General features: G+C 44.1%; 1 protein-coding gene across 1 annotated transcript; it reads right to left on the bottom strand.

Annotated features, from left to right (window-relative positions):
- Positions 1-176: 176 nt before the first annotated feature.
- C1GALT1C1 (C1GALT1 specific chaperone 1) lies at positions 177-4,619 on the bottom strand. Its single transcript, XM_068957470.1, has 2 exons — positions 4,549-4,619; positions 177-4,195 (listed from the first exon to the last, which is right to left on the bottom strand). The coding sequence occupies exon 2, from the start codon at positions 4,188-4,190 to the stop codon at positions 3,234-3,236; it is 957 nt and encodes a 318-aa protein (XP_068813571.1). The 5' UTR covers positions 4,191-4,195; positions 4,549-4,619; the 3' UTR covers positions 177-3,233.
- Positions 4,620-10,122: the final 5,503 nt, after the last annotated feature.

The following is a 10,122-nucleotide window of genomic DNA, read 5'->3' as shown; positions in this document are numbered from 1 at the left end:
TTTGTATGCAGTGCCGTGTCTCAGCGCTGTTTTGCATGTTCTATTTCCCTATGCTGCAACCTCTGCAGAAGGCAGAGACAGAGGTGTTCTCAATCTGATCCTGAAGTCAAATTACAACATGGGAGATGTAAGTAACCTTTGCAGGAAGAAAAATTTTTAAGTAGCACGTATTAGGTAATATATTACAAGATTTTACTTTTCATTGAAAATGACAGTGTATGTAACCGTTTACTAACGTAGGAATGCAAAAGTTAAGGTGATTATTACAGTAGTGTCACAGGAAAAAAGTGCAGTCAGACCTCAGACCTTCCCTCTGGAATGCTACTGAGCATTCATATGCAGCTTAAAGACTGAGAAAAATGTATTAATTCCTTGTTAGCATATGGGAAATCAGTTTGTGCCTCAGTGGTTCTCTTGTGCCTAAAATGAGCTAGTCAGAGTTGTGTGGCTTTCTTCCCCCCTCACGTCCATTTCCTTCTTCCGCTGTTGTGTTGCAGTGTATCTCAAATATGTGACAAATGAGGTATATTCTATTTTGGATTGTTAACTCCCGCTCTTTCCCTGACTTGTCCTATGACTGTTGTTGCAGCAGGGTCAGAACTGTAATGACTATTGGAAATGCTCCTGAAATCAAAATCTTACTTAATTCTCACTTTGTCTGGCTTTGTCAGAGTACGCTACATTGTGAAGCCCGTCTTTTGAAAAGCATTTTGTAAGCAGATAAAGTTAAATCAAGCTTTGATTGATTGACATACCAATTTAGCAAGTTGTTGCAGTTGTTAAAAATACTAACTACAGTTTTATCTAGGTCTTGGCTACTGTTGTGCACTTGTGTGTCTTGGTACGTCAGCTGAGCTCTGGCTGGCAGTAGGAGGAGAATATGCACAAATCATGAGGTGAAGTGTGCCATGTTAAACAGCTGGGCTATGGTAGCTTGCTTGGGTGTCTGAGCAGTTATCTTACCAGTCTCAAAAAATGAAGGATCTGACACCATCAAAAGAGACGGTGATATTCTCATCAGATCTGAAGCAGCCGTTTCACGACTATGTGTTTTTCTGCAGCTGAAGACAGAATGAGATATTACAAATGGTCTGATAAAGGTGTTGTAACCTAGTATTTTCTCAGGTGTTCTACAGATTCCCTAGTATCAACAATTCCTGTAAAGCTCCTAGACGTAGTAGACAGTTGCAGGACTCTCCTTAAGTCTTGAAACGTCTACGTCAGGGAGGCGAATTTCAAATGGAGTGAACATATTGAAGTGTTCATTGCCATTTACTGTGACTGGGGAAGGAATGGAGCGTGATCTGATAATTTATATGAAACTTTCAATGCACTTACTTGCTAGAAAACCCCAGTATTTTGGAGTTCTACACGCTTCTTTGTTGCACGCTTATCTATCTTGAATCACTTTCAAAGAAAGGTTGAGTGCAAGTACATGTTGCTGCTTGGTGTTAAAAAATATCTGTAGATACATCTGTATTTTACATTTGTACTGACAGCTCACCAACTTCTTCCTTGTAATACTGTCAGCACCACTAGCAGGAGTGAATATTAATAGACTAAACCTTTATTCTAATATGCTTATATGTCAAGCAGAATTTAAAAAGAGCAATTACTTTTGTGCTAACAGGCTACCTTACCATGTTAATATTTATTCAAATTTAGTTATCTCTTTCTTTTGTCCACTTAAGAATGAAAGTCCAAGGGTCACTTTAAAAAGTCTGTTAAAGGTCTAGAACACTATTGTTAGCTTGCGTCCTGCTCTTACTGGGTTAGAAAATTACACAGAGCGATAGGAGGCTGTGCAGTATAACCAGTATTGCTCAAGCTATTGTAGAGAATATAAAATCTTTTCCTTGTGATGGAAAAATTTCTCAAGGCACTTGTATTTTCATTGCTCAGTATATGTACTCCCCCCTGCACTTACTATTTTGTTACTGTAACATATCAGCACTAGCTAATTTCTTTAGGTAAGTAGAAGCATTTCATCTATGAGGCTCTACATTTTTTTTTTTAATTGCATGTTAAAACAAAGCATCAAGCAATGCTGGGCAACCCAAGAGCCCAGGTCAGTCCTGTAACCATCAGTAAATACCTAACAGGAAGAAAGCTTGCTCGGTCTCTTGTAACGTTCAGTGAAGAGAATGCATAGTTTTATTTCACAACTAAGTGAGAAGCTTTGGTTGTCTTGGATGTTCACAGATTACAGTGACACCTGACTGCTACTGCCAGGCACTTGATTTACTTCCTTAAAACTGTTAACTTTCTAGTCTAAACGCTTGCATGGTTGCAGTCCCCCCGAGAGAGTACATGATGTAGCACATAAAGTTTGTTCTTTTGCTGCTATGCAACTCCTCCAAAGAACACAAGGCTTTTTTCAGTAAACAGTATTTCTTCCTTTAAAAATAATACATGGTTTTGCTTGTATGAAAAAGGGTATTTGAAGCCTTACCTCGTGGCTACCTAAGTCTTTTCTTTTAAGAAGATGTTTTGGGTTGTGGCTTCAGGTTATTCTCCCTACTTTCTACGTTTTTGTCTGCTGCGTTCTTAATCTGAACATAAGGCACAGAAACGTGCTCAGCCTCATCTGTGCCACAGGTTAGAGAAAGTAGTTTCAACAGTACAAGGTAAGATGAGTATTTTTCACAAAAAATCAATTCCAATGATTAATTAGTAGATATAGCATCCCTCCACATTGTTCACAAACACTAACTAAGATTCTACAGTCCACTGAAATTTGAGACTATAAAAAGTGAGTTTGACAGCTTAATGCAAAGGAAATAGCTTAAAGTTAATCATTGATAATGAATCTGTAGTCAGTTTTATTGGTACAGCTTAGAAAGATAGAAAGACATTGGAGAAATGCCTGAAAGAATTCAAAAGAATGAAAATCTTGCAAAAATATATTTGTAACAGTAGACTAAGGTTCACTTGATTTTTCATTAATAAATATTTACATATACAAACACCCCATATAAATTTAATTTCCTTTATCACAAACATGAACAATTCCTTTAGCGTTTCATTTCAGCACTGTCAAAAGCCAGAAACGTTTCTGTATAAAAGATATAGAAAAGAGTTCTCCTTCCCACTTTTAAAATTAAAAGCATTACCAAACCTCAATGTGCAAAATGTTCACCAGTACCATCAGATACAAAAATTGAATCAGTCTGTACAGACACATGTCACAGGAAGGGCAGACTTCATGGTTACATGCCTTCTCTGAAGAGACGTCAGTCATTGTCTGAATCTGCAGGTGGTAAGAAGACAAGGGCATCACTGTAAGTGTGGCCATACGGTCTCAGCCTGTAAACGCCATACATCATTACGTGCATGTGGTTCGGGGCCAGTCCGCTGAAGGTGATGGCCGTGTCTGAGCAGCAACCTTCCACCACTTGCTGAGGGTGACTGGACATTGCCTCTTTAATGAGAGCACTGACTGATTTGGTATTAAAGACATCTTTTCCTTCTGAGTCTTCTGCGTTTTCAGCGAACACTCCAGTATACTTCAGGCAAACTGCCAGCTGTTTATCCTCAGAAAGTTTCCAAATCATACCTCCCTGCTCTGGACATTTGTCAGAGTCTTCAAAAACAGTGGAAAGTCGTCTTAGCGATTCGATGCTTAAGACGATTCCTCCATCACCATCTACGTACTCAAGGTCACCGGATTTCACAGTATGACCTATATAAAAAGGCTGTGAAGGGTCTTTTTTCAGCAAGAAATATTTGAGATTTTCAATAATGGCAAACGTTGTTGGATGTGCAAGAAAGAACCAGTTGAATTCATTTTTATAACGTTCATAAGTTATTTTGTAAGCTTTTCTCATCATCATCCACATATCATTTGTATTGAGGGCTACCGAATCAAATACTTTAACTTTTTCAGAGCTGTAAAACTCTGCCTTGTCACAGTGCTTGCTCCACGTCTCCTTCACGGCAGCCCAGTGCCCGAGATCTTTTGGTCTCACCAGGATGATACAGTAAACACGGATACTTTCACTAAGCTCCATACGTTCACCTTCTGAAAGATTTAAGACATCTTCTTTGTTGGGAGCTTGAATGTGATGATGCTCATGGTGACGTTCTTTAGTGCCATGGCCCATCTTGACGTGTCCCAGAAGCGTAACCAACACGCAGAAGACTCCTCCTAACACCACACCTTTCACGAAAGAACTGCTTTCAGAAGTCATTTTTCCTAGAAAGCAAAGACGCTTTGAGAACTTATGGAAAGAACTTGACTCCTGTAGATCCCCTATAGGTCAGGGAAGCTCTTCAGCGTCCAAACCCAGCGATCGCTCCCTTCCCTTGCGCGCCAGCACAGCGCTGCTGCAAGAGGAGCGGGCAAGAGAAAAACAGTCCAAGCGCGTTTTCACTAGTGCTGCAGTTGCAGGCCAGAAGCCGCGGTACGGACTGCCTCAGGCTCTTCTCCCCGGCGCTCGCGGAGGAGCCCCCGCGACGGCGGCACGGGGACCCCGCGCCCGCCACCTCGCTGCCCCGCGCCCCGGCGCCCCTTCCCCGCCGCCGCCCCTGGCCCGGCCCGCGACTCACCGGGGCCGCCGGCGCCGGCCTGCGCGATGACACCGGCACCCACCGCCCCGCCCCGGAAGCGGCCCCCGCAGCCCGCCGGAAGCGCCTCCCGCAGCCTTTCTAGGCAGCACCCCGCTCGCCCACTCGCTGGTACCGCGCCACCTCCTGTCAGCGCGGCCGCCATCTTGTGGTGGCGCTGCCGCCGTCGCGCCCGCCTCGGGGCCTCGCCGCGGCCCCGGTGCCGGCAGCACGCGCCCCTCGCCTGCCCCCGCCGCGCCTCACAGCGCCTGCGGCCGCAGCGGGCCCCTCCGCTGCCGCCCTGCGGAGTTGGCCCGTGCTGGTCGGCCCTGACCGCGCCTTGCCCTCCGGGCGGCCTGCCCGAGGTGGCCTGACTCCTGAGGTGGCCTGGCTCCCGCCTCGCTCTCCGAGCGGCCGGCCCTGCCTCGCACGCCCCTGAGGTGGCCTGGCTCCCGCCTCGCCCTCCGGGTGGCCTGCCCTGCCTCGGGCGTCCCTGAGGTGGCCTGACTCCTGAGGTGGCCTGGCTCCTGCCAGACCCTCTGGGTGGCCTGCCCTGCTTTGCGCGTCCCTGAGGTGGCCTGACTCCCTCCTCGCCCTCAGGGCGTGTTGGCCGCATGGTGAGGCGGCTGCCCCATGTTGATAGCCGGCACCCCCCCCCGGGCCCGGTGAGGTAACTCCCACACTGAGGGCAGGCACCCCTATGTGGCTGGTGAGGTGGCTGCCCCCCACTGATGACAGACGTCCCCCACAGGACAGCGAGGCAAGGGTTATGCTTGGAAAGCTTGTGATGGACCTAGCAAGGAGGCTGACTTGCAAGACTAATGAAGGCAGGAGGTTTTGGGAAGAATGAGACCGCCTGAGTGTCCTTGTGATTTGCAGAAGACATGTAAAATGCAGCCAAATGCACCTGATTCACTTTTAGAAATACCCGCAACTTACTTTCCCTGAAGGTGGCTGTCTCACAGAGAGATGTACTAGCTACTGAGCTAAGGGACTTGTAACAGATTTCATGGAAGAGAAGAGAAGCATAGGCAGAGAAACCCTGCCATCTTGTGGGGAAGGATGACTTGCAGAATCTTCCCTGCTGAATTTACAGATCAGTGTGAAGTAAATACAGACTCTTCCGAGCTTGAAATCTCGAGAAAAGCCAAGGGCTGTTGTGGTGGAAGTACTGCTGCCCCTCTGCTAGCGAACTGTACCAACAAAATAACGATTGCGGAGGCTGGTTAGCATTTTATTTACTATATTCCTCTTCTGAATCTTTCTCTTTGTGAATGTATTTATGTGGCTAGCTAGGAAAGCAGTTTAATTTTCTAGCACAAACTCACTGCTTTTAAATAAGGTACATGAACGGAGACAGGACAGCAAATGAAAGGAGGAACCAGCCTTAAGCCATATCCAGGATAAATTTACTGACTCCTATTGGATTTATTGCCCTACATTTTAAGCTGAGTACAATATTCTGTGCTGGAGGCATACTATAATGATAGTATATATCAGTTTTTCTGCCCCTAGAATAGAGCACAACACACACACACACAAGATTAGTTAATGTTTGAGGAGCAAAGCAAGAACATTTTTCTGCTAACCTACCCTACCCTAACCTTTCCTTTTCTTTAATAATAATTATACCTGAGCTCCAGATTGAAATAAGTATGTCAGAATTGCTTTCTACACTCTTGCTTTCTACACTCTTAAGAATTTAGAATTGACACCTGACTTGAAGGAGCAGGACTGAACAACAGTTTACTCTCTTTCACAGAGAGCAGTTTTTCAGCATCTTGTAAAAAGTTTTTTCCCTTTATTAGCTCTTTGTAGCATACCCTGAGGCCAACACAGTGGATAGGATAAACTCCTATCTGGGTTTTACCTGCATTGGAAGGCATGCATTTCTTTTTTATCCCTGGTTGGCTGAACCTGGTGGATTTGATTTAAGTCCATTTACAACTTGGATGCTCTGGACTCCCTGGCATCTGGCTGGGTTCCCCAGATGCTTCGCTCATTCAGGTAAGCTTCTTTCTAGGCTAGTGAATATATTGCAGACAGCGTGATTTAACAATGTTATCTTCGGCAAAAAGTTCTGTAAGAACATTGATTGCTTGACTCTTCTGGGCCTAGAAACCATTGTCTGTGGTTCAGGTAAAAACATTACAAAATAGTGATTTTTGGTTAAGTCAGTTTATCTCCAGAATGGTTCCATTCAGTTAGACTAATCCCCAATTACACACTATGATGGAGAGGAAAATCGGTTTGTATGTTCTGGTAGTTCTGTTGCTACACTAAAGGAACATCGCTCATCCTATCTTTTCCCACCGGACTGCCTTTGAGAATCTCAGGTGGTTATCTACCAGTGACGAGGTCAAATCAAAGTTTATGTTACGTATCCCCTATTTGCAGCACCTACTGCAGCTTTCATAGCTTCAGCACAGCTTCAATGAGTTGCAACCCACTGCTTCAGTTGATGCTTCAACAAATTGTTTTCCTGCTTGACTTTAGTGAGGTTCTTTCCAAGGCTCTGACAGAATGATTAATGTAGCTACGGATTTTGAGTGTCACGTTAATATGTTTTCAACATTGCTTTTATCCAGCAGCAGATCAGTGAAGAGAAAGTTTACGCAGCATGTAAAAGCATGTTATAAATCTGAAAAGACTTCTGGCTTCTGTGTTGCTCAAAATTGTTGCTTGGTGTTAAAAGGAGTAAAATGGTATAGGAACGCATGAGATCTCACACCAGCCATTGTTAGGTGTTTTGGAGCTATGTTAGAGCTCTTAGACACACGTAACCCTGGACACCATCCATCTCAAATTACTGTAATCAGGTCAAGAGACAGTTTTGTTCTTAAAAGCTACAGCAGATTAGTGTTTAAAGTCATTCCACCGTGGGGTGGGAGCTAGTCAGTTCTCATAAACAAGGGAGGACCAGGGCTAAGATGGGAGTTAAGCGAGGAAAGCCAAGGGAGCTACTGAGTCACAAGGGAGCAGTCTGTTCTGGGGCAGGACCGAGCCAGGAGAGGTGGCTCCTCTAATATTGCAAATGGCTGTGTTTTAGGTTTGTATTAAAACATGTAGTTATGCATGCACGCAGCGTATACGCCAAATTTCGGCTTTGAGTACTGACTTGCTGTTGGCTGAGATGTTCTTTAGCTGCAACTTCACCACTTACTACTGATCATTTGTAGTAACTCCGCTACGCTCTCAGTAACAGCTTTTGAAACCTACAGACCTGTGCCAGAATCTGAACTGCAGACGGCTGAAGAGCTCCTCAGTTTGTTACCCGTCTTGACAGACAGCTGATCTCCTGCTCAGTTCTGTTTGTCTTTCTTCACTGGCTGCAGGTACATTGCCTTCTGGTGTTTTTTTGTTGCCTCCAAGGAAAGACATCAAACATCATGTTCTCACTGTGTGATCCAAAATGTCCGTGAGAGATTGGCTGTTATCAAAACATATGTGATAGGAACTTTGTTGCAATTAGTGTGAAATGTTTCAGCTGACACATGAGTTGTCATCTTTTACAGTGACTACTTGTTAGCGGTCACAAGTGACTGTCCGCTCTTTTGGAAACAGATTCTCCTGTTTCTCTGTTAGGTAAGCGTACAGCTGAGAGAAGGATAGCATAGAGCAGTGCGGTAACATTCAGAATGGGTAGCAGAAACTGCAAGTGAGCTATTGTGGAAGCTTCTGGCTAGTTAAAACACCAGTTCAGCTGTTGGCTGTATTGACAGAACCCTTAGTAAGAAGATACTGTTGAAACTATTAGAAATGGTTAGAATTATTAGAAATAATTAGAATGGTTGAATTAAGACAGTTGTTTTTGTTCTCACATCACCAGTGTATCTGTAATATTGAAGCTGTTGGAATATATGCCAGTCCATCAGACTCTTATCAGAAGAGACGGTCAAGCACAGTTGACATCCGAGGGTTACAAACCCTTATCTTTGATAGACAGACTCCAACAGGGAACACGCAGCTAGAGAGTGGCTTTTACAAAGAGGCCATAGTATCACTGCTCTATTACATGCCATGTTCATGTTTCATTATTTTGTTCTGCCTGGAACATGCGTAATCGAGCAAATTGTATCTGCTGAGGTCTGTGATCCTATTGTTGGAAGAGGTTTGGGAATCCCTATTCTAAAACCTCAAAGTAGTGGGATGGAGATTCTAATTAGCAAGCAGGTGGAGTCAGATTTCTTAATTGACTTCACAGGGTGCTGCTCGGCTCAGCATTTCTTTGGGGGAGTATGGATTCTGGAGCCAAATTTTAGCATTCTCTTCTGAAACTTTTGCCCTGCATCCTCCTCTTCAGTTTGGTTTCACACTCAAAATCTATAATCCATGCAAGCTGCACTGAAGAGGAATGCTGCAGCAAAGCCTGATAGTTGTGAATCAGCTTGAAGCAAGCCCCTGACTGGCCAAGAGAACAGGAAGGCGTCTGAACTTTAAAAGGTGATAAGGATTGGCAGCATCCGTTCAGGCAGGTGGCAGGAAGTAAAGACATGGACTCTTTGTAGGTCATGTGCAGCCACCTATATGACCCGTGACAGTGTAACAGGGGTAGGCACTGGGCAGAGGATGAAGATTTTAAAGCAAACAAGAGGTGTTTGCTCAGTGCAACAGTGTTACGTTTTTAGATATTAATCTCAGTGAGCAGGTTGAGGTATTTACCCCTGAAAAAGCGTTCTCTCCAGTTGTGGGACTAAGTGCAGGACTTACTGGATGAAATTTTATGGCCTGTATATGGAGGGGATGATGCATGATAGGCTCTTTTAACCTTGAAATCTGTTAAGTTGATTAACTGTGTTAAACATTAGTTTTAAATCACTTTTCTCTCATCTTTCATCCACGAGCATAGCCAAGGAAGGGCTTGGCATTGAAATCACCATTATTTAAATGATGCCCTCAAGCACAGGAAGATATATGAGGAGCAAAAGATGTGTGACTCCAAAAGAACTTACCAACTTTGGACAGTTTTCTAATTCCTTCTGGTTTTAATGTGTGTAGCTGAATGCAAAAGCCATCTTATTCTCTGGCTATACTAAATCAATCAAGTGAATGCTAATGTCCTGCTAGCTCCAGCAATTCTGCTGGAATTGAACTAACAAGAGACAATGCCCAGAGCTGAGCTGCCGTCATCGTGGATGGCTCTGTTGCACAAATACAACAGAAAGAGAATAGGAACTAGCCATGTTCCTGTCATCTCTCTTAGAAACACGGGAAAAAAAAGAATCATTATTGATCAAATAGAAACAGACAGGAAAAAAAGTCAAAGGTAGAGAAATCTTATTTTTCAGGCTCCCAAAGGAAAGAATCGTGGAAGTGAAGATAGAATTCTGTCAAAAAGAATGGGTCCTTAATCCTATTTTAAAATAAAAATAGGAGTGATGAGGTTATTTTGCTGCATCTTTAAGGAACTTACTTTTGTCAGTCTGAGGCTCCAGTATTTGAAAGGTGTCTCTGCAGGAAATTGTGGTCCCGGCAGAGGTTTTCAGGCTAAGTTTGCATAGGTAGGTAGCATCGCTGTGAGCAGTGGTGACAAACTCAGCCCCGTGGCACTTAGACAAGCCAGGAAAGGAACCTGGC

Source organism: Struthio camelus, chromosome 11 (assembly GCF_040807025.1).
Source record: "Struthio camelus isolate bStrCam1 chromosome 11, bStrCam1.hap1, whole genome shotgun sequence".
NCBI lineage: Eukaryota > Metazoa > Chordata > Aves > Struthioniformes > Struthionidae > Struthio > Struthio camelus.
The sequence above is the reverse complement of the archived record's forward strand: the minus strand, read 5'-3'. Positions and strand labels throughout refer to the sequence as shown.